At 41.6% G+C, this 25,273-nt stretch overlaps 1 protein-coding gene across 3 annotated transcripts in view; it reads left to right on the top strand.

The window, feature by feature from the left end:
* SLC22A16 (solute carrier family 22 member 16) overlaps positions 1-22,174 on the top strand; it is a 110,321-nt gene extending 88,147 nt beyond the window's left edge. For all 3 annotated transcript variants that reach the window (XM_090037920.1, XM_090037929.1, XM_090037911.1), the window contains 5 exons: positions 572-1,121; positions 2,233-2,360; positions 2,763-2,872; positions 5,151-5,250; positions 15,739-22,174. In XM_090037920.1, the coding sequence (XP_089894046.1) occupies positions 572-1,121; positions 2,233-2,360; positions 2,763-2,872; positions 5,151-5,250; positions 15,739-15,951 (1,101 nt within the window). In that variant the 3' untranslated portion in view covers positions 15,952-22,174. The remainder of the gene's footprint in view (positions 1-571; positions 1,122-2,232; positions 2,361-2,762; positions 2,873-5,150; positions 5,251-15,738) is intronic.
* The last annotated feature ends 3,099 nt before the right edge of the window (positions 22,175-25,273 follow it).

The raw sequence follows: 25,273 nt of genomic DNA, 5'->3' as shown, positions 1-25,273 counted from the left end.
GCCTGCCAAGTGATTCTATGTGGCCTGCAACAGTTTGGGGACATATAGGTTGCAGATCACAGCTCTGCCCTGGCCCCAGCCCCACACTGTGACTGCCCTCTGATCCTGGTCCTGGCTCTGGTCTTGCTGGCCTGTCTTGCTCCTGGATACCGCTTTCCACCCTCCTGTGGCCTTATCCCATCCACTTAGCCAAATACACCCTGCGCTCAGGGGTCCCAGGTCAGTCTCCATGGAGACCCTGCCTGCCCACTCCATCTGATGCCTCCAGTGCTGGGTGCAGAACAGCTCCTTGCTACCCCACCCCAGCTCCTTGCTACACCGAGCTGCATAAACAGCTTTAACGGGGGACTGAGGCCGTCATGTACCATCCGCCTCCAGCCCTCAACAGCTCACCAAAGCTCCTTAAGCGGTCTTCCAGCTCAAGTAATTGCCCACACTTGCCATACTTCATCACAGGTTAGCACGGCTCTCAAGACTTCCAAAGTACATGCATGTGGCACTGTTGACCATCTGTTTTTGCTGATGTTAAAGACAGTAGACTTAGGCTTTTTCTCTCTCTTTTTTCTTTCAGGTTTCAAGCGGCTATCTGGTCGTGGTTTTTGTTTATGTGACAGAATATGTTGGCATTAAAGTTCGAACATGGGCATCTATGCATGTCCATGCTTTTTTTGCTTTGGGCGTTATGGTAGTGGCACTGGTGGGATTTTTAGTGCGGACATGGTGGGTTTATCAGATATATCTTTCCATAACAACTCTTCCCTTTGTCTTGTGCTGCTGGATGCTTCCAGAGACGCCCTTCTGGCTACTATCAGTGGGGAGATACGAAGAAGCACAAAAAGTAATTAATATAATGGCGAGATGGAATAAAGTAAGCACTCCTTGTAAAATTTCTGAACTGTGTTCAATCCAACAAGATGCTCTAGTCAGTATCAGGACGGGTGATAATGACGTTTCTACAATGAAGAAGCACAACATCTTAGATCTGTTTTGTAATAGGTACATTGCAAGAAGGACCATTACAGTCTGGCTGATTTGGTTCACTGGGAGTTTAGGATACTATGTATTCTCCCTGAGTTCCGTCAATCTGGGAGGCAATGAATATTTAAATCTATTTCTCATAGGTAAATATTTGCTGTATTTTATCCTGCTTATGACAGAATTAGAACATATAATTTTTAAATGTCTAGCAATCTGAGGGCCATTTTTCTGACTCTATTTATTTAAAAAAAAATTAAAGTATGTTCAGATCCCTTACCTCTTCTGCCAGTATTTGTACTGTACAACTGTATTTTCCCATTTTTAATTGCTTATTTCTCCCCTTATATTTTGTGAAACACCCATGCTAATAGTAGGGAAGACTGTCCAAAAGAGGGAAAACTATGCAAGTCATGACATGCTGTCAGTTATGCTATCAGTTATAAAGTGAACAAACTGCTTTTTCCAAAATCACAGTCATGGTAAAACTAAATCATACTGGTGACTTTATTATGTATATAATTTTCTGAAAAGATGCATAGTTTGTAAGTTTATCAGAAGTGCACATTTGAAATGTAATGGGCAGTGTTTTTTTAACTTAGTCCATGCATCTGCAGTGTACTATGATAAGCCAATTATGTGAGAAAAAATTGGTCAGTACATTTAGGGCCCTATTAAAAGCAATACAAGATTCCCATTGACTTCAGTGTACCTTGCATCTGGTCCATATACCCCAGTCCAGTAAATAATTTAAGCACATGCCTAAATTTAATGCACCTCTGTAGTCCTAGTAAAGTCAATATGGGCTCAAAGTTAATTTGTGTGCTTAAGCCTGTTGCTGCTCTAGTGAATTAATTTTATATTGCCAAATATTGTTGCACATTAGTAGTTTGACTATTCTGTTGAAAGCAGAATACTAATATGGTTGACATATCTGTTGTGATAGATTTTCAATCACAAATATCTCTCTGATGAAAGCAGAAGCCTCAGCTGGCTGCTTCCTATAATTTTCCTGACCACTTACAAGCAGGTGGAACTACAGAAGCCCGACTCCTTGGTGCACTTCCTTTCCTTTCATTAGCATGGTTTAAGTCAGTATAAACCCTTTCACTGACTTAGCACGTGCAGCTTAACTATATTTAAAATGAGTTCAACCTTTAGATTAAAGGAATGCCCATAACAAGCAAAACAGGTTTAGTAAAATAATATGTAGTCATGCTTTCATGGCTTGAAATTAAATACGTTTTATTCTGACAGGTGTTGTGGAACTTCCTTCATATGTCATTGCCTGTATTGGGATGGACAAATTAGGAAGAAGAAACACCTTGATTCCATCCCTTATATCCAGCGCATTGATCTGTGTTTTGATTATGTTGATTCCTCAGGTTAGTCATATGTCATTTCAAATGTTCCTGTATTATTGTATGTAATCTCAGGCTTGTTAATGCAATGTCTGGATCTGAAGTGTGTAGATAATTAAATACAATTTAGAAATGAAACTTCAGTCTTTAAGGAAGTCTTGTTTGTTCTTATTATATTCTTTGTTTCTGTTAAAGGATCATACTAGCATTCTGTAGTTATGTGCAAAGTGTTCTCAACACTTGATTAGACGGGTGAAAATAAGCTGCTTCGTAAGCAAAATCACAGATGTTGACTTCTGGTAACTTATAAGGAAATTAAACAATGAATGTTGCTCAGTGCTTAACGATGGAAAAGAAGACAATAGAGTCATGTTTGGAACAGTTGAGATTTTAGGTGCCTTAAATATCTATGTTCTCTTTTAACAGGATTTTAATGTATTAATTATCTTAGCAAATATGGCTGGAAAGTTCACCATAGGTGTTGCATTTGGCCTTATTTACCTGTACACAGCAGAACTCTATCCAACGATTGTACGGTAAGCAATTTAAAATAGTTTGTCATGCAATTCTAAATATTTTTTTTTCATTTCTTTAATTTGTTCTGGTCTAGAAGCCAGATCCAGCACCCACTGAAGTCAATGGCAATGCTTCAAGTAACTTCCAGCTGGACAGAATTAGTTCCTTTTCTGTTTATGGAATTTCTTATATTTGACACTGCAGTAAAGTGTTTCCCATTCTTGTTTATATATGCTGATTTAATTAAAGTAATAGAAAAATGCTCAGTACTCTCTGACGGTTGATGGAGATAGCCAGTCATTTCCTAGCATCTGATGAAGTAAGTTGTTGGCAACAAAAGCTCATGCCTCTCTCAACCAGCTAGTCTCTGAGGCAGTGGTTCTGAACCTTTTTGAATTTAAGGTGCCTGTGACAGGGCAATCTTCCTAGGCCCAGTCACAGTACTGGCCTGCTCGCCTGTCTTTGGGCAAGCCGCCTGCCTTACTATCCTGCCATGACTTGTTTTCAAGTAATTAAGATGTTAATTAGGCAGAAGGCTGCCCTTCGAGTGCCCTGATGACAAAGGGCGGTAAACACAAGAGTCCGACCTTCCCTTATCATGTCCCATGCCTCACAGATGTTTCTGTGAGTTGTGCTATGCTCCGGCTTGAGGCTGGGCCCAACTCAGCTCAATGTTAGGCCTCTCTCATACTGCTCTGTTCAAGGGCCTCACACGTACCATCCCCCTCTCACTGTGGCCTCTACCACTCTGCCCTCTCTCACTGGGCCTCTTTCACTCCTGCCCCTTACTGGGCCAACTCACCCTGCCCTGCTCTCTTGAGTGACCATGTGGGCCATCAGGCTTGACTCTGCACTGCTCGGCCAGCCCTGGCACAGCCTTTTGGGCCTCTCCTGCGACCTTCATCTGAACAGTGGCTGGGCAATTAGCAAAACACTAGGCTAACTCTGCCCCTGGCTCCTCACCAAACAACACCATCCACTAGTTCACAATTTTGGAGCTGGTGACTCACTCCTTTCACTTGTGGCTCTATCTCTATGCTGCCTCACATGGCCTCTGGCACACTTGCCGCCTCAGGCACCCGAAGTCTTACGTGGACCTCACTGTCCCTTTCTCCCAACGCCTCAACACTCACCCCTCAGCAAGAGCCTCAACTCTCACCCCCCAGCAAGGGCCTCAACTCTCACCCCCTATCTTGGAGCTCAAGGTCTTATACCCCCAATGGGCTCAGGTGCCTCCCATGGGTGAGCCTGGCCCCACTGTCCACACTAGGCTCAGGTGCCCCTCATTGGGCTTGCCTGGCCCTACTCCCCTCCAATCTTAATATAACCCACCTCATGGTGGGGGCTGGGGTTTTCAGGTGCCCATACTTGCCTTTTACCAGGGAGGTAACTGGCTTGGCATTTCTTGGAGACTCCCTTCCCACAGAGAGTCCCACCAGGCCACCCTTCCCTGGCAGGGTGCAGTTTCAGGCCATGCCCAGGACCAGGAGCCTCCTGCCATCCCCATAACTCCAAGATGTTACCTTAGCAGCAGCTCAGCTGGGTGTTGTTATTCCTTTGGTTGTTTGCAGCAATCTGTTGCCCCGAGCCTGAGAGCCAGGATCTTAAAATGGCCGCCTCATCAGGGCTGGCCTGCACCTGTCTGCTGCCTGCTCTCCTCCTTAAAGTGGCAGACACCGGAGATGCTTTTCTACCCACCTTTCCCCTTAAACTGGTTCTTGTGGCTTTTCCCTGCTGCTCCTAAGGCAGGCTCGCTCCGAGCCTGCAAGAGTCCTTAAGTGACAAGCACCCTGCCGGTGCTCCACCACAGTACCCTTCACTAGACTCAAGGCACCCCTCTGTCCATAAGGATCAGCCAGGCAGGGACAAGCCTATACCTGCACTTACTTACTTATCTCCTCACACCTTGGGGCACTCTTCAGAGGATCTGGTGGTGTTCTGGGGTCCACAGCACTTTGGCTGACAATCACTGCTCTAAGGTCCTGCTTGAGCGGGTGGGTGGAGTGGATGACCTCATGAGGTCCCTTCCAGTCCTACCTTCCTATGATTCCTATAATAAGGTGTCACCTTGCCCTAACTCCTGCCTGAAAGTTCCTAGTTATTCATCTTATAATTAATATTGAATGCTTAGCATACTTTCAATTGTATTTAAAAAAGCAAGCAGAGTTAATTGTAAGATGCAGCTTCACTCAGTTGAAATGATAAGCATCTCTTTACCTTTAGTTATTTAATGTATTTGTTAGTCCTCTAAATATTTATTACTCTAATTAGAGCTATGTCCTTTTGTCTTATGTACAGGTCACTTGCAGTTGGAAGTGGGAGCATGATGTGCCGTGTTGGGAGTGTGGTTGCTCCTTTTTGTGTTTACCTGACAAGTGTCTGGATCTTCATGCCACTGGCAAGTGTTTTTATTCTGGCAGTCAAATATTTTTTGGGGGTGGGGAGGGAAGATTTATTAATTGTACTAGGAATTTAACGTTGAAGTATAGCTATTTTTAAAAAAAGGAAAGTGAGTCAATTGCTCACATTCTTAATTCGGAATATCAGAGTTTAGTAGCTATATGTTTGTTAAGAATATTAATCTAAACTCAAAAGTGTGACTAAAGTACTGAAATCTTCCAAACAGTTCCTGAACTGTATCAGAAACCTTAAATAAGACAAGCAAGTTTTGTATGCATAGATCTCACTATAAAATTGGAAGAACTATTAGATAAAAATAAGTACTGTATCATTCATGTAACTCCGAGGAACTTTTTAATTGCTTACCTACATGCTCCATGGCTCCTCAGACTACTGAGGTCCTTAGTCACTTTCTCTCTTTGGCTCCACCTCTTTCTGTCAAAAGAAACAGCTCTTTCTCCACCTCTTTTCCCACTTCCAGAAATTCACATTAAGAGCTCTTAAGCCTTTTAGCCTTCACCTTCTCCTTGCTCAGCCATGGGGATTAACACTATTGGAATAACTCTTCAAGAGATACTGTCTTCTGTGTCTATCTGTCTTTTGACATCACAAGCACAGACCCTGTGTGGCAGGGAGCCAAGGGCTCCTGTTATGTTAAGGGAGAGATTGCAGCAGAAAGAGCCACAGGTAGTTGAACAGGGGTTAGCCACAGGAGGGAAGACACAGTAAGATGCTGATTAAGGTGAAGGGACACACCTACATCTGGTCAAAAGAACACCTGACCAGGAAGGGGAGCCTGGGGCACATGAACCTGGGTTCCTGCAGCATGAGGGCTATGCAGCCTGGAGCCCTGCTGGGAGGGAAGCTCCTGCCAGCTCAGACTGGTGAAGAGAGGGCACTGCAGGCCATGGCAGCTACTCCCAGGGCAGAGGGAGCCAGAGAATGAGAAGGTGGCCTGGCAGCAGTATGACAACCTGGAGGAGGAGATTTTGAGTGTATAGTGGCTGCTTGTGTTTTTTCATTCTAGTTTTAAACCAGAGGACTGGGTGTGGCTAATAGGGGAAGATTGGAGGCCACAGAGGTGCTGCAGGGCTCTGAACCAAGAGCAGCCTTGCCCTGGGTCAGGTTGTCAGTGGGGCTGAGCTGAACCAGGAGCAGCCTCGTCCTGCGTCAGGGATGCCAGGGGATTGAACCAAACCAAGATCAGCCTTGCCCTGGGTCAGGGATGTCAGCGGGACTGAGACAAGGCATAAGACAGGGCCAAAGGGCCCAGACACCAAGAAGGGTGAGGCCCAAATCACTGGGCCAGGGCTGGAAGCCTGCAGCCAGAGAAAAGGACAGCCAAAGCCAAGAGGGCTGAGGCCTCTAGACAAGAACTGAACTGTGGACAGAGTAACATGTGCGAGGCCTGGACATGGCTGTAGGGGAAGAGGAGGCCACAGTTAAAAGCCCTAAAACTTAAGGGGCAATTGGGCCATAGGTAGTGACCACTGGCTCACAGTGCCAGACAGGAACTAATAGGTCCACTAGGGTGTGAGAGACATCCATGAAGAACGGTATGGTTTTGGCTAGTGGGCAAAGGGCCCAGTGATCACAAGAAATGAGTCAAAGCACCAGTGAGGGCACGCTGGGATTCAGGGGCTGCCTCCCTATTCACATAAAGGAACATCAACGTGAGATAAACACGGGTGTTATATAGAGAACTGAGAGTGCAGGATTAGGGTGGCTCTGAGGGAAACCAAGACTACCTCAGGGCATGTCCTGCTACACCTTGTCATTTTCTACATTTACTATACTTGGTTCTTGATACATCTCCCACAATTCCTTATTATATCTCCTTCTCTGCATTTCATTCACAATTATTAGTTAAAAAATTGTGCAAATACTTTATTTTCAAATATATTTAGTTGTCTTTCTTCCTTCTTGGCACTTGTCCAGATATTACTTCCATATATCGAATTAGGCCTTATGAGGAGTTTGTATTGTGGTCTTTCTCAGCAGTTGATTGGAACTCAAAATTCTCTGTGGAAAGAAGTGACAGGTATTCCTGTCACATAATTTCTTACCTCATCAAATTGTTGCTAGCAATCAATACCCCTTGGTACTGGCAACAGGCCATTAGGCAACTTTGTTCAAAATCTTTACATTGGCTTACAATCAAGTATTCGGTTCTATCTGCTTTGATCTTAAGTCTCTCTTTCTTGTCTCATCCTTCATGTCACCAGCCTTTTCTTCTCTCCTTGCAGCAGCCAAATTGGCATATCCAAAAAAACAGTTAAATTCACCTCATATTGAGAAATTTACAATGAATTTACATTTTTTCCACAACCATGCTTGAGAGTACCAAAAATACCACTCCCTGCCTTAATTCTCTCTGGATGTCATTTGGGGCAAATATTATACTTTTTGAATTGCAAACACACTACATTTTTAATACTTTTATCAGGTATTCCAGATTCTTTCATTTGGTTCCAATGGCATTCTTGTGCTATACAATTACATGTTTTTTTAAAATCTCATTAGGTGTCTTATGCCTAAAAAGAGCATGTTTTACTTAATTAGGCTAAAGTTATACATTATTCTTAGACTATACCAAAGGCACATAAAAACCATGAGTATCCACACGTTAAAGCTTGTTAATTCATACTAAGTGTCCTCTGAAGATCTCAGTTATGTTACTTCAGGTGAGGATTAACTCTGGGACTTGCTACCTAGCTTGTGTTAGGGTAACTTCAGGCTGTTCCACAGGGATAAAATGGGCAATTTGCAACCCTCCAGCATCCCAGGATGCACCATTTCCAGCCCCCACTCCCACCCAGAGCAGGGATAGAGCCCAGGCATCTGGACTCCTAGCCATGTCCCTGCTCACCAGCCCTCTAGTGGCAAGTCAGAGCTGTGCAGGCAAGAAATGGTATTAACCCTTAATATGCGACTGCTCATAGCAAGTTCTAACTATGGGTTAGACGAAATGTGTAGACAAAATGGGGGCCATAATTGAAGTGGTGGGTTTTTAAACCCGCCGCTTAAATTTAGGGTGAAGTAAACACCCATGTTGTGCCTTACACTTACCTGCCTCTCTGGTAGTGGGGAGGGTGAGTGCCGGCGGGTGAAGCGGTCCCTGGGCTGTGGGGGCGGGGGAGCTGGTGCTTCACTGTGCGGCAGTGGCAGCCTTCCCCAGGTGGCACCTGCCCACAGGCACCCGGCTCAGGTGGTCCCGGGGAGCACTGCAGCCATGGAAGGAAGCATCGGGCCTCTGCCCAGTTCCTGCAGGCAGGCAGGCTCCGGGGGCGGAAAAAAATCAGGCTCGCCACTTTTCTTGGGCAGAGCCTGCCTTCCTAGGCTGCTGCCAAGCTGTCTGCAGGGCTTGCTGCAGAGTTGCACGGAGTCTGGTGCTTCACTCTGCGGCTCTAGGGGCAGCAAACTAAAACTCCTCTGAGGAGTTTGCCCCAAGTCATTTAAGGCGCATTACGCTGCCGAATTTTTTACAGCAGCTGGAATTAATACACAATACACCACCGAGGTATGCAAACACTGACACCATTAAAGCGGTTCATCTATACACGGCCTATAACACCACCTAACATGTCAGATTTTTAATATGGTTTAAGTGTAATGTGCACCTTAAGTCTTAGAATCCTGAGAACATTTTTTCACTTACTGCCATTATCCTTTAGGGATAAGAAGCAATATGGCTGGCTTAATAGAGATAATGAAGAAGCAAGCAAAGATTAAATCCTGCTGTTGAAGGTGGTCTATTTTCATTATTCATGTAGAGTGAGTGAGTGAGTGAGTGAGTGAGTGTGTGTGTGTGTGTGTGTGTGTGTTAGGTCACATAATGAGGTGATTCAGAGGCCCTTGAATGGAGAACAAGCCTATCATATCCAAGATCTCATGATCACAGCAGCTTCTGATATGTTAAAAAAAATGCAGCCAAATAAGGGGCCAGTAAAAATGTTGGGAAAAGAGGGTGAGAGAAAAGATATTAACAATATAACCAGATGAAAAACAAGTAAGCAGGTAGCAAAAGAAACAAATGGCACATAGCGGGCATGTCTACACAAGATGCTACGGTGCTGTAGTGATGTGTTATGGCACCATAGTGTCCATTGGCAAAAACCGTGACACTGCCACTACATTGCCTTAGCAACACACTCCCTCATTATAGCATATTGCTACAGCAGCGTAGCAGCCAAAAATAACCATGCACAACCAGCACAGCACAACATGGGCTGTTACTGTGCCATCTTTTAGCACTTCCAAAAGGAAGTGCTAAATGACAGTGCAGTAACAAAGATGCCATATGGCTATGTGTCAATACACCCACTGAGTCTGTGGCACTTCAAAGAAATTTGAATTTGGTGGCTTGGTGTTCTTGTGGGTGTTTCCAATTCATGCCACTATTTGTTCCAACATAGTAATTTACAGCTCTGATTAATCTTCTTTGTAAAAAATGGGCATTTCTTCAGCACCTATATTTGCATCTAGTTTGTACAAAAGATTTTTGCTGTGTGTTTACAGGTTAGCCATTTGTCTTCTTTATTAGATATGATATCTATGCTCAGGAATTCCACACCTGTTTAGTCATGGCTTTTTTTCCTAAAGGGTAACTTTAGGTTGACATGTGCAAATACATAAACAGTTTCAGACTTTGAACAGAAGATTTTAAACGAGTGAACCAATTTTATCCTTTTTATTTAAAAAACAATATTAACTTTTAGATCTTTGAAAAGTCAGTAAAACTCACTTTCCATGGCCTTTAATATCACATTCTGTATATGATTTACAAATGCCAAGAAGGAAACAGTATAAATCCTAAAAAGTTTGCAACCAGCTTCTTTTCCCATATTTCTATTTTTGTACAAACAATTGAGTTTTCCTGCAAAAGTAGAGTTATGTCTTTTTGATTCTTCAACTATAAACTCTGCATTTTTTGGATATTTGAGCCAGTTATTTTGGAAGGATGTCTGAGGGTAGGGAGCAAAACAGGTTTTCATAAGCCTTCCTAGGTTTCTAACAACTGTTTTCTTTCTTCATAACTTTTATCACAGCAACTCCATACACACCAAAGATAGGAACACAGAAAAGTTGCAAAGACAAGATGTGCAGAACATAGTAATCCTGGGAGAACATTCTTCTCTTTTTTTCCACCCTTAAAGTTTTCTTTTCACTGGCAGTGATAAGGTTTATCTGTTCTGAACTCCTGCAATTAAAACACAGCAGGGGAAAGTTGAAACATTTTGGAGAGCAGTGCAAGTGGTATTGCAACTGAAAAGATATACTTAAAATATGAACTATCTCCAGTGCACAAAAAAACACACTCAGGACTGTAACTGTTGCTACAGTAGTGACTGCAAATGTATGTTTTCATAATGAACTCCTGTTCTTAGGCATTTATAAGTTTACTAAATATTTTTTTTCTTGGGATGAAGTTTAACATGCACACCTCAGTTAGCAGACACATTTTGGGGTGAAATTCAGACAGCATAGATTGGTTTAAAAAAAAAAGACTAGCATATATTATGTTGATAGACTATGTACCACACATTAGCACATATTCTGAAAGTTTCTATTACCATTTGGATGACTGTATAACTCATTTATGGCCTTTCCAGCCATGAATAAAGCAAACCATCCTTAATATGATACCTCCGGCCATCTTAGGCTACAGATTTGAGAAAATGTATATGTTAAAATAAATAATTCCCTTGGTACACTCTGTTTGTATCTCTCAGCTTATAAAATTGGGTTGCCTTGGTTACAGGCAGTCAGTTGTCTTTCTGACACAGCACACATCAGAATAACTCCAGTTAAGTCAGTGAAGTTACAGAAATGTAGATCTTGTATAACTTAAATCAAAAGATGACTACTGAATTTTCAAGAAAGAATTAAAGCATTTCTAAATTAAGATTTCTATAAATAAAGATTAACAGGATTTTTAGGTTCATTCTGAGCTAGCCAAGCTAGATATACATATATTGAGAATCATCAGAAACAGAATTTCTTGTTCTCTTGTGAGCAGAAAGCATGAATTTGTAGTGACAACACTTGTTTGATGCCAAAGCTGACCTTCAGGTTGTACGCTGAATATAATATGTCCTGGACATTGCACCAGTGTGAAATCCCAAGCCCTCCTTTTTCCTGGTTTAGGATTTTTACTGTTGACTTCAGAGTGGCCGAGGTCTGGCCAGTGCTGGGGGTTTTCAGAAATGCCATCTAAGAATTTAAAGGCAAATGTAAACAGAAGAAGTGCTTATTCAGTTCCCAGTGGGGTGATTTCCAGACAGTCAGTGTGGCAGCATGGGTTATGACAACTCTTCACTGTATAAGTTGAGTACAAGATGAACAGACGTGGAAAAGCAGTCCCTGAGTGCCTTTACAAATTAAGGGCCATTTAATCCAATGGCTATTAAATGCAAAATGAATAAACAGAACAGAATCCAGGGTGCCCTCCCAGGCCAGTGCCCACCTCACAGCCCGTCTTATCAGGACTCTTACATTACTTTCTGCGCAGCAGCACAGCTTCAACAGGAGAGATGCCCTCAGCCCTGCCTAGCCCATAGCCTGGTCGTTACTATAAAGTACTGGGAAATGACAGGTGTGGATTCAAACCCATACAGGCTAAGGAGGTGTGGCCTATAAAACAGGTTGCAAACTTCCTGGACAAGTATCCTCACCACTGGTCTGTTGGCTCTGCTCTCCTGCTCAGCTGCATTCATGGTCTCAGCTTCAGATGGTCACTTGCCATGGTTTTTCTCTGCTGAAGGAACTGGGGACTTATGCAGAGTTTATGCACTTCTGAGTTAACTGGAAAATGGACTGCCACCGAGCTTAGGTGAAGTTGGATGCCTAGGTGGCTGTTCTGGATAACTTCTGAGCATGTGAAGTATCCCAGCTCCATTTACCTTGAGATTCTTTCAGATCAAAATAGAGCCACATAAGGAATGTCCTAGTAATTTTAGGGCTGCTGTGTGGAATAGAACAGGTTCAAACTTAGGGACATAAATGTCTAAAAGCTGAATAAAGGCCACCTAGGTGGTGTTAGAGTTAGAGCAGTGGTTCTCAAACAGGGTGCCACAAGCCTCCCATGAGCCCTGCCTTGCTCACTCCTCTGCATTATGGTTCTGATCAGCCTGATCAAGCAGGAGCTGGCCAAGCTGTTGGGCTTTTTTGGTCTAGCTCAGCAGTTCCCAAACTCTGGGTTGCAACCCCAAATGGGGTTGCAATATCAGCAGATGGGGCCACACGGGTGGGGAGCTGTGGGTTGGGAGTGAGGGGCCATGCTGAGGAAATGGGATCATGCAGAGGAAATGGGGCCATAAATGGGGTCATGCTGAGGAAAAGTTTGGGAAGCATTGGTCTAGCTCCTCTCATGCTCCTCCTGGGAACAGAAGTGCATGGGGCAGGGAAGGGCTGCATAGCCTGAGGCAGCTCCTGCCTGCTTTAGGCTGATCAGGGCTCTAATGCAGGAGAAGCATACACACATGCCAAAGCCCTTCCCAGGCTGGCTGTGCAGCAATTGTGGGGCAATTTTATCTGAAGGCAGCATGACCCAGGTGAGAAGCTTTGCGGTAAAGTGAAACAGCAGCAACAGTGGTCCTCAACCAGGGAGGCTGCCTCATTCAAAAAAGTGGTGGAGCTGTGCCCTAACCCTGAAATGGTTGAGTACCACTGGGTTTGAATGTGGTTGTAGCTGTGATGGTCCAGGAAATGTGAGAAGCAAGGCTTTTTGGTGACATCTTTTATAAAGTTAAGAGAGATACAGAGGAGGATCTGGGCCTCCATGTTAGTTTTTGGCTTAATTTGTGGCATGATGAGAACATGATCAGGGCAGAAAAAGGGAGAACTGACAACCCTTTAAAAATATATTTGTTTAGTACTGGAAAACAGCAGAGCCACTTAATGGAGAGTTGTGAATACCATCAGTTCCCCTTAATTAATATCCCTTGCTTACTGTGTATTTGCCTGTGGTGGCCTTTGCTAGTTTGGCATCCACTTCTACAGGAGTACGAATACAAGCCCTCTCCTGTATTCCTTCCTGGGAGAAAAGTCACCAGTTTATATTCATTGTATTTTGTAGTATCCAACAGTATTTTGCTTAGTACTTTGTTCTTTCAGCTTCTACACTCAGTTTGACTGTAAGAGGAAAGAGACCTGACACAGAGGTAAATCTGCTTCTCACAGGGGATTCCTTGACAAGTGGTTATTCTTGCTCTAGGGGAATCCCGACTGCTCAGTGCCTCAAACTGAAGACAGCTCATTCAAGTTACTGCTGAGAGTTAACATTTGAAGACGTCTTCCTGACTTGAAAGAGCTATTTCAGTCAGAAGCAGGTGGTGGTTGCCCAGTGCCCTCATATCCATTTCTCTCTGAAGTGCTGTGTTATGAAAAATACAAGCACAATGATTTTGAATGTGCTGTCTCACAACTGGAGAGAGAGTATTAAACAAAATGGATCAGAGCTGAGCATCAGTACGGGGCAAGAAAAGGATATTACAGGGTCCAAGAGCATGAATTAACAGTCGTAAAACAGAAAGAGACATTTGCCCAGAAATGATGAATTAAAAATATGACAAATTAGATTTGGATCACAAACAGTCTAACAGATACAATAGATAATTGCTGTTAATGCCTGTAAAATGCTTTGCAGATATAAAGTGCTTCAGAAGGCATAAAAAAGTAAGTAAAAGAGGAAAGGAGGAAGAATAACAAACATGACTATTGACTATCTACAGCAATAAAAGCGAAGGAAATTTTCTGTGGTCCCGTGGGAGAGAGACTTTCTGTGTGCTTGTATACCTACTTGAGATCCCTGATCTTGCTTGTGATTTCTGACTACTGTCATAATAAAAAACATCATCATCTTCATGCTGAAATCTGCTGTTCACTAGAGTGTTCTAGTTCAAAACATTAACATAGTATATGGGTAAGTAGGAGGCTGGGCCCCTATCAGCTTCCTGGCTCTCATTCAGGAAAGTATTCTTACTCAGAGCAGTATTTGTGTTTCTGTTTAAATGCCAACCTACTTGGCATTTGGTTTTAAGAGTATAAGGATAGACTTAAAATGTGCTTACATGCTTATTTGATTTCGGACCACTATGCAGGGATGCCCTCTTTCCTAAGTGAAAGAGGCACTCATACTACATAAACAGGTGCAGTACCTATAGCAGCAATTCTCAGCCATGGTTCTGTGGCACCCTGGGGTACCTTGAGATCCTTTCAAGGGTGCCAAACAAGATTAGAACTGTAGGTGTGCAAACATGATTTACACGATAAATTTAAAATTTTCAAGTAGGAATTCATAGTGTTATAAAGATTCTGACCTGTTGTGGTCTTTTTGAGTTCTTTGCAACAGAAGAATTACTCTAGTATTTTTCTGTAGTAAAAATGAGTGAATATTAAGAGATGGCTTTGTCCAAGGGATATCTTGAGTTCTGATCCTCAAAGGGAACTTATAAAACACCTTTCGTAAATGAGCCTACAAACTTCAATTCATAAATCTACTGGATACAAAAAACCATGGACTCAATATAAACATTGGATTTATAACACATTACAACCTGCCTGGTATCCGATACGCCAGGTACCTGCCAGACCTGACCTCTTATACTTTTCTTTCCCCCCTTTCCTCTTTTCCCCCTTCCTCCCCTTTTCTCCCCTGCTTTTCTGCCCTTTGTATTTCTAATTTCCAGCTATTTACTTTTTCACAGACAGCCTCTTTTCTACCTTGAAAATCTACTCTGTAGAGTCTCCCTTACTCACCTTTGGCTTTTTTTCTTCCCTCATTTTTCCCCCCTCCCTCCTCTGCTCCACCCTTTATTTTCCTAATTTCCACCTATTTACATTCTCATACATAGCTTCTTATATTCCTTGGAGTCTCAGAACAGCAGAGACTTCCTATGTCTGAAGATGGGTGATTGCTCCCATAAGCTTGCAAAATTTTTTTTTCAAACTACTCAATTAGTCTAATAAAAGATATCACATCTACCCAAAGAACCTTGCCAGCCTTGAGTCTAACAAGCGGTGTGTTGAGTTTAAAAAGGTTGAGAATCAGTGACCTAGACAAAGAGCAGAGTTTATACTCTGCTTTCCCTCCAGTATATGGCAGCAGGGAAATTGCACCTACCCCCAAAAATAAATGTAAAAATTAATGTAAGTAATTCTTCATTAGCTTCTTAAATATAGTGATACTTTTTAAATAATGAGAGCAGCTATTTAATGAGATTGTAATGATTCTATTCACGCCAGAATTATTTTGCCTGATCACAGCAGATCTGTATTTAGATCATTGTGTCTGTAAGACATTTTTTCCTGTGTTAATTTTTCAGGACTTTGATTTAATTACAACAAGAAATGTTAAATATGATTGATCTTTTGTTTTCATTAAAGCTTACTCTGCTGTTTTTAAACACATCTCTTTAAACAAGTTCAAAATTTTATATGAATCCAAATGTTATTTATCCTTTCTTAAATTGTTTATTTCTTCTAGTTGCTTGTTGGTATCATGGCATTCCTGAGCGGATTGTTAACATTAATGCTTCCAGAAACTCTTGGAAAACCATTGACTAATACTTTGATGGAAGCTGCAGAAATGGGAAGAAAGCAGGACATCAGTTCAGAAAAGTCCCCTCCAGCAGAGAGCGGTGTGATGTTACAAAAGATAGAGATTCTTGGCCAAGAGACACAAGGGATCGAGAAATAAAGCAACATCAAAATTGATATCAGTGGTTTAAGTTACCATTAATTTTTAAGGCCATTTTATTACAGTCTCTGACCATGTTACTAATACATGTGCCTTTTCATGTGTATGGAAACTTGCCTTTTCAATATAAGAATAAAAATGCCTTATGATGACAGGAGACTTTAAGGAACTAGGAAATTTTTTAGGGCACTTTTCAGAGCTACTATGAAACTTAATCTTTAAAAATTGGGTTATTTTATCTTAACTGCTTGCAGTGACTAGCATTGATTGTGGAAGGTTTTTTTTATGGATTCCCAAAACATTTTCATTCTGTGCTTTAGATTTTCCTTAGTCATGTTTTTAATCTCATGATAGAATTCCCTTTTGGTTTCTGTCATATTACAACTGGGGGGGAAAGAAGTTGTGTGACTTTGTAAGGTAACTCCAGCACAGTGTCATAATTCAGTTTATGGTTGCATCAAAGCATGGCAATAACATGAAAGGTTAAACATATCTATACAATTATGTTTTTCACATTTGCTTTGAGAAAAATGCCATTGACGATAAAGAAATTATGATGTTTGCAACTGAAAAAAGTCTACATTTCCAAAAGCAAATAATAAGCAAACTGCTTGTTCTGTTGAATTGCAATGATATTTTTATTAGTACATTAGAGAAATGCTGCTTACTGACTCCATTGTAGTTTTTTTTGGTCTATGTAGTACAGTTAAAACCTGACATCTTTAACAATTTTATTCATTCCAGACTATTTTATTATATGATACCTCCACATTTATTGTAAGTTTTTTTAAAAGCCTGTAGGATAGTACCAACACTTTTGCAAAATGCCTGCACAGGGACTATTCATTCCTTAAGTTTTCAAAATAGTAGAACTTAAGTCACACACAGGCCCTTTTACACACAGATGTATCTAGCCCTTAGGGTTTATTTAATGTATACCTGTTAGACTTGATAGCAAAATATTATCTTTCTTATAAGTCATCTATCTGTAATCTCCTCTTTTTGTTATTCTGAACAGAGTAGCAAAACATTTAATCATCGTTTGGGAAAAAATGATTAGTCATTAGAAATGGATGGAAATGTCACAGCGTTCTGCAGATGCCTGTAAACATCCCTCGGTAACTGTACCATTTGCATATCAGCTCTCAGTGTTGAACCTGTACAGCTGAGTGGTTCTTAGGTAGAGGGGCCATAGAACATGTCAGTTCAGTCTATCTGCTGTTTTCATGGCTTTCTGTTCTAGTCCCTCTTTTTAGTTTACCTTTAGAGCTTACTGTTTCTCCCTTCTGTGCATTTGAAGTTATTGGGAAGAAATATTTTACATAGGCCATGGCTGATATTTTGCCCTCAGTTATGTCTGCACAATCTCATTGGCTTGATGACATCTGAAAGCATAAAACATCTCAATATCTCCATGCCATCCTAGTGAAAACAAAGTATCTCATTTCAATTGAAGTTCTGTCCTGGACTTCTGAGTAATGTTCTGGGTCCAGGCTAAGGACTAACTCAAGTCCTAGGTGGACAAAACACATGTTTAATAGCCAAGACAATCAGCAAATCAAAGTATAGGCAGTATCTATGGAATAATCTTGCATAAAGCAGAAAGTGAGGTTTTGCTTCCCTTGCTACACCCAGGAAAAAACACAGTATTCAGGGCATGCATGATGAACTGTGTTTCTATCTACAGACAAAGTCTGATATTAATTTGCAAAGCACTTGAGCACATGCTTAACAGTAAAACCTTGAGCAATCTCACCTCTATGCAGATAAAGGTATGTTTTGCTAGGTGGGGATACTTGCCTGCTTGGGGTAACACAATTTGCTGAATTGAGAACCAAATGCTCTGGCACTGATACTTGGTCCCCTTCCATTTTCCATGGCAGAATAGCTGCTTCTAATCTCTTTCTCCCCCATGCAAAGCTGTTTTACAGTGCAGGAGGGGGGACAGCAGTAAGAGGAAATAAATTGATTTTTTTCTGATTTTATAGAAACCAGTACCGTGGCTGGGTCCTTTTACAGGACCAGTGCCCTTTCTTTGGAGTCCACAGGATACTGTAAAATAATAACTTGAAGATTAAAAGTACAGAAACTAACCCAAAAACACTGAGTATTTGTGGGACATTGCAGTGTATTTGTAACAAACAAATATGAATTTCAATTCTGCCATATATGTGAGTACAGGAAAAAACCACTTAGGGCTGATCCTGCTCTTACTGAAGTCACAACAAGGCATAAATTCCCATGACTTCAGGACCAAGCCCTTAATCAAATTATGTAAAATAAGGAAAGAGACAAAAGCTATAACTTCGAAATGCTTCAGTAATTCTTAGGGACTGCCACTCGAATGCTAACTCTAACAGAACATGCAGTGTGGTGGTAGGTGCAAGTGTCGAGGCAGGAAGGAGCACAAGCAACAGAAAGTTGTATCTCCAAGTATTTTGAAGTAAGAAAGGTAAGTATGTTATGGATATAAATAGGAAGATCCCCAGAAACTGAGCATGCATAACTTTTACTGAAGTGATGCTTGGATGCTAAATTTTGTCTTAAAAATGCTTCAAAAGTTTGATGCTGAATCTGGATCGACATACATGCATTTTACATAAGGAGGCTAGGGAATTTTAACGAAGCAATTACTGTATTGGTAACAAGTTGTTAAATATTCATGGGGATTTACATAATTAAGTCCCACAATGGAGGTACCACTGGGATTCTCTAAACCCTGAGGTAGCTGCTCCTTAACCTTCAAGGTGCCCAAAGTCCCAGGGCACCCAAGTCACCACTGATAGAAATCCTTAAGCACCAATATTTCTGCCTGTGGGCATGCACACCACCTGAGGGCCTGAGCAGCTCAGCACCTAAGCCTAAGGCATGTCTCCATTTATCATACCTTGGTGATCCAATCCAACTGGATCAGACAGTGCACAAAAAGCAAAGAGGAGGCGGATTTAGATCCAAGAGTTATGGACAGTGGGATACCCAGTTCCTTCACAATTTGGATCACAGATTTGAGCCCAAATTTCCACCTGGCGGGTGGGTGTTTTAAAAACTGAGCTATTGGGTGTTGGGTACAGGTGGGTGGGTGTCTCTACCTCTCTCTTTCTGTGAGCAGATTTAGTTAAGGTACCTAATTCCCTGAGAGAGGAGGGGCTTAGTCTTTGTCCCTTTCCTCAGCACTTCATATTGGTGCTTAAGAAACATCCCCATACACAAAGACAAATTGTTCACTGGCTTCTGTGAATGAAATTCTTCAGTGCCTACCTCTCCCAGTGATACTGGGGGAATCTTGAGAGCCACGGCCTAATGAAAGGTTATGGATTTCAGTAGGTAGTACAGTGTCCAAATGTTAGGCACTTGAACACTGTATATTGTAACACCCGTATTCCTTTTTCATATAGCCTTTACAGCTAATCCTAGTGCCACTGAAGTCAATGGGAATTTAATATTTGATTCTAATGGGACCAGGATTTGCTCCACAGTGGGCATGTCTACACAGACTTCTTACTGCACATTAAATTAATGTGCAATGGAGCATCAGCATCTCCCTGTGCATGGGACTCACTGCACTGTAAATTAGGCTAATGCACCATTTGCTAGTATCAGGAAATACAGGTACTACATTAATGGCACATTAGCTACTGCACAGTAGTGCATGTGTAGATACTGACCAGAAGCAATTTGCTCCAAGTCAGTCCAGGCAGCAGGGAGCTCACTATTGCCTGGATAAGCCCTGATGTGGGAGGGAGCTGTGCCAGTCGTTTTGGACGATGGGACTGCTGTGTCCCAGTCACGTGGAGATCAGGTCAGGACATGATCCCCACGTGACCGGGAAAGCATTCTGCTCATGGAGCATGGACAGCTCTCCCAGCCATGGGATCAGGATTGGCCCCTGTGCCTTGTGCCAGCCCCAAGGCTGCCACCCAAGGGAGCCTGGAGCTCCCCCTGGTGGCTGCAGGGAGCAATAGCAGGGCTGCTCCTGTCAGACACAATTTGCTCTTGATGGGGGCACACATGTAGGCATGCACCCCAGAGCACTTTAGTGAGCCTTAATCTTCTGAGAAGAAAATTCAGGCACATTAATTGCATGTATAGATGCACCCAGTAAAGTAATCACATTTTTCACTGGAAATACATGGTCATCTAGCTCAGGCAGTGTGTTGAGCTGAAAACCAGAGGATTAGTTGTTTAATGGCGGAAAAGAATTAGCTTCTTATGAATACATATGTGTATTGCTTTGGGCACATCTGAATTCTGAGCATTGCATTCTTTCAACTGAAGAGGTAAAGAAATATTTTACTAAAGTAGGGAAACCACAACTGTGTTACATATCTCTTTACAGCATTTCGGAAAAGTGTTTGCGTGAAATGATTTGCTGACCAAAATTTGTTTAACACTTAAAGTACATTAGAAAGATGACACAAAAGAAATGCAGAGAAAGTATTTTTAAGGGTTTTTTTTCAAGCAATATAAGTCTTCTAGTCTTGAGAATGATTGTTTCTGTTCCTTTGTGACATATTTTCCTCCTAGCAATCATGAAAGCTTTCTGTTAAAAAAACCCTCTTATTTTTTTTCCATAAACTTACTAGTATCTGCATTTGAGTCAATTATCTTATTGCAAATGTATAGTTCTAATTAATCGTTCTGAATATCTCTGAGGTTTCATAAGATAATTCTTTGATGGTTGGTCATAGTAGCTGCAATATAAAATAATTATATCTTAAAATTGATATAATATTGTATCATAAACACTGTGGTTTATCAGGGTAGTACTTGTAAGGTTCAACAGATGAATGGCCGGCAATAATTGACATTTGTTCAATTCTAACAAGACTTGTTAATACAAGTGAACATATCTGGTCTTTTAAATTGAATATTTTTTAAACTAAGCTTCAAGATGTATTTTCTAATTGAAGGTTTTTAATTTATTTGTCTATGATCTTGCAGTTTCAATTAACTCTGTGGGGGACGAGCAGGGCAAACTATGTGTGCTCAATGTCAATGCGCTGAGTCCAACAAGTAAAAGAATCCTCCCTAAGGCAAGAGAAGTGCTGTGTGGCAGCTTCCTAGAAACTGGAGAAGGCCCCATATTTGTAGGCTTGCAGTGAGAGGACTGAAAGATTTTCTGCTCCTCCCCCTCTCCACCTCAACAGCTCAGGCCGTACTGTCATGCCAGGGACCCTTCATGGAGATTGGCTTTGCAACAGACCAGGGCTGTACAGCTTTTTTTTTTTATGGCCTTCCAAATTCGGAGTCACCTTGCACAAGATCCACTACTCTGGTTGCTGAGATAGGGGGTCTAGATTTGGCCTAAATGAATGTGCCAAATGTACCCCTGTGATAGTTGCCTGAATCCCCTAACCAGCAGTAAAGACAGAAACTAAATGAAAGCTCAGAAGAATAATTATGAATTCAAACATTAGCAAGTTTTTCTCTGCTTTCAAGGTAAATTCCTGTTGAGTCTGCACAAGCTCTCTATTGTTGAATCTCTCACAAGATGAGGTTAGAGTAAATCCAAGCACTGGTAGGTTTGTTCTAACAATGTCTACACCAGGAAATACACATGCTTTGGTAACATCTGAGTGGTATACCATATTTTCTTGGATACAGCATGCCCCAGAATAAAACTGATGCTTCGTTTTTGAAAGGCATAGTGAAGAAAAAAAGATTTTTCCAAAAGCCAAAACCTTAGATGTTGCTTGGAGATTGGTCTCCCTGCGTAGACCTCTAATTTTGAAAAGAGCTTCAGACCTGCAAAATAGGAGAGAGATCAGGAGCAGCTAGCAGACAGCAAAATTGGCCTGAGAAAGGTTATCTTGATTTGTGGAACATCAAGACTGTTAAACAAGGAGAAGTGATCATTAATACTTGTGAAGAACAATGAGCCACTGAAGTAAAGTGACCCCCTCAACTGCCTAAATAGTAATGCCACTGCTGCTACACTCCTGAGGAGGAATCAAAGTGCAGTGCTTTTACTCTGGGCAGAAAATCAACTTCCACGTTTAATGTGCATCCTAATTTTGGGGAGCTGATTTTTGCAGAAAGTTGCATATGCTATGTAAGTAAATATGGCATATACTATTCTAACTAGTTTTGCCCACAGAGCACACATAGATTTAATCAGAAATGTATTATAAAGGTAAAGGAATTTTGTTGACCTCTTATGTATTTCTCATCTCAAAGTATGTACACCAATAAAGTGGAAAATCCATTATTTGATCTTTAAATAGCTTCTGAGGCAGTTGTTTGATTCTGTTTTTCTGCTGTCTTCATTGTATTCACATGCATGGGTGTTATAAACTTGCTCACTATCACCTTCAGGTTTCCTGGGGTGACTTGCCATAGTTCGGGTTGAAAGCTATCATTTAAATCTCTCTTTGCCATTTATGGTTACAGATACAAGTCAAGATGTTATTACAGTGTCAGCTGGTGGCTACACAAGCTTTTCTAATTGAATATTAAGTGGTGACTTTTTTGCACTCCAGCTGTGGGACTTTTTTTTTTTTATACTGTCCTCTGCCTGCCAAGAATTTGACATCGTAGACCAAAGGCAACAGTGAGAAAAATGCCTCTGTGTGTTATAGGATGACTGTGAATTTGCCAGAAAACAGTGTAAGTGGTTATAGACGTGTGTGATTTATATGAATTTGGCATTCAGAGGGTATGGATAACATCTGTAACTTCTCCATGGAGAGGTAGGAATCAGGAATAGTACCTAATGGGATGGGATAAGAAAACGCAAATGGTTTACCTGTTTTTCATGGAATCCTTTGTTAGTCTCCCACAGGAAGTTATGCTTATTTTTCACTTTCTGTATGTCAAATTGGTACAAATTATGTTGTTTTCCAGGGATACATGCTTTTAATTATTCATATATTCTGATCATGTCACAAAAGTCATGTAGCTAATATTTTAAGTGATGTTAGCTAAATTTAGTTGTTAACAGTTTTCCCTGCCTTCAAAATATAATTTAGTGGGAGTTCACTGCAACTCTGACCTAAACTGTAGTGGTAGAGAAAAAAATTGTCTACTAGATATAAATATGTTAAGTAAAGCAACTATCCCATAGCCTATTCACAGGCGTATTTACTAAATAAGACTTGATTTTCCAGTCACGCTTATCTTACACCTGTAACTCCACTAGCTTCAACCACATTACTGATCATTTACATCATTTTAAGAAAGAGGAGAATCAAGACTCAATCAGAAAAATGCCACCTGAAAGACACCAGGATCCTGACAAATACAGAATAAGAGAATGTACCATATTTACTTGAATCTATGATGAGGGTTTTCACTCTAATCAACATGGGGGAAAGCCCCTCGTCTTAAATTCACATACAAAGTGGAGGGCGGGGCTGGTGGCAGGCAGCTACTATGGCTCTGGCCCTGGTTTAGGGTCAGAGACTTAGACCCGTAGCAGCTGCCTAAACCCCTCTCTGCTTGCCCTCTCCAGTTTCTGCCCTCTTTTCCCCCTCTCCCCCTTATTGTTAGGTGCAGCTTGGCTCAGCTCAGGCTGGATTGCCTCCTGGGTACGAAGCACACAGAACCTCCATCCCCAGCCCAGCCAATCAACAATGCCAATGTTGCTGCATGGTCTGGCAAGGTCTGGGTTTCTAGATACTGTGTTCTGTGACCTGGGATGGAACAGCGCCAAGCAGCATCTGGCAGTAAGCCGGGGGGTGACACAAAGGGCAAAGGCTCTGGGGAGTAAGGGGAGAATGGGCAAAGCCTGTGGGGAGCTGGGGGTGAAAGGTTCAGGTGGGGGGGGCAGGAAGGCTGCAGGAGGGAAAAAGGGGAGGCAGAGGGCAACGGGGCTGCCCCATCAGCCACCAGACCCCTCCACTGCTTTTCCTACTGTTGCGGGGAGAAGGCACGGGTGAAGGAGAGGTAAATTTATAGAATAGAAATCAATAATTAGATTCTATGCCTAGAAAGATTATAACAAATTTATACGTTTCCCAATGATAGAATCACGTTATTGGGGCGGGGGTCATCTTGAATTTAGGGTAGTCTTAGTTTTGAGTAAACATGGTAACCCAGATAGCTTTACCAGGTACATGGCTGTCAAAAGGTGCATTGTGCAGTGAATATAGAAGACATAAGTATAGCAAAGCAACACACAGGATCTGCAAAACTAGGATTGCTGTTTTGTGAAAAATATTGCTGAAGCCTTTTATGAACAGCAGCTGTTAAAACAATCTTTATATTAAAGCGAACAAATTACACATCCATTCCTTAATATAGAAATGTTATGTAATTATGAGGGGTCTGCATACATATACCTTGTTCAAAATTTTTTTTTAAATCAATGCATTTACCTTTAAAGAAGTGCATTTATTATGATTTGTCAGAAGTAACAGGGAGTATCTCATCTGGGCACAAATTAACATATTATCTATCTGCATGACCATCTCCCATAAGCTCTTGGGAAGTGTTCAGATGTTTGTTGCTAGCAGGGAAACTCCTGGGATTCTGGCTGTTAACGTTACCCTTTTATAGTTCTCATGGCAGATGAACTGACTTTCACAGGACAAAACTATCAGAGCTTTCAAGGAAAAATGAAGAGTATATCCAGGACAGCACTGCTGCTGATTAGAAAGAAAGCCATTTTAATTAAATCGACCATTATACTAATAGAGCCAAGGATAAAGAAAAAAATCTCTGTGCAAAGTGAAACCATAAGTCTTTTTAATATGTAAAGCAATATTACACATCTCATCCTGTACTGAAGGCATTTATTCATGCCACGTGGAACAGCAAGATGAACATAGTAATAATTTAAGTGGAAACAAGTCTCCAACAAATAATTTGCCACTGATTCTACATTCTATGATCTTGTAGCCAAATGAAAAAAAGAAACTATACAGAAGGACTCCACCTCCTCCTCAGTGATTAGAAATGAGCTGCCATTCATGTAAGTGTAGTTTTTCAGTTGTGCTCTGCAAATCACAAATGGTCCTCAAAGCCATGGTAAGTGGTCCAGAGCCACACTCTCTGCCTTTTCAATCAAAGTTTGATGCTAAACGTAAAAAGTGGCCCAGGTGAAATTTGGAGGGTTGGCAATGGTCCATTGGTCCCAAATATTTGGGAACCACATGCTTAAGTAATCTCCAGTAAAAATGAATACACACATAAACAAAAGAGAGAGACAGAAAGCAAGGAGTCCTTAATAGTTAAAATGGTTAAAATTAGCCACAGCAGTGACCCAGCTGTGTTAATGGTCACTGTAGTGCTCTAACAGTGTAGCAAGGCCTTGCCCCAGGGGGTGGCCATGACATCCGAGTGGCTGCTCAGCCCTTGCCTAGGCAGTCTTTCTTCAGCACTC

This window comes from Crocodylus siamensis, chromosome 1 (assembly GCF_052110815.1).
Source record: "Crocodylus siamensis isolate JL-2025a chromosome 1, ASM5211081v1, whole genome shotgun sequence".
In the NCBI taxonomy this organism is placed as follows: domain Eukaryota; kingdom Metazoa; phylum Chordata; order Crocodylia; family Crocodylidae; genus Crocodylus; species Crocodylus siamensis.
This window is presented reverse-complemented; position numbering and strand designations above follow the sequence as displayed.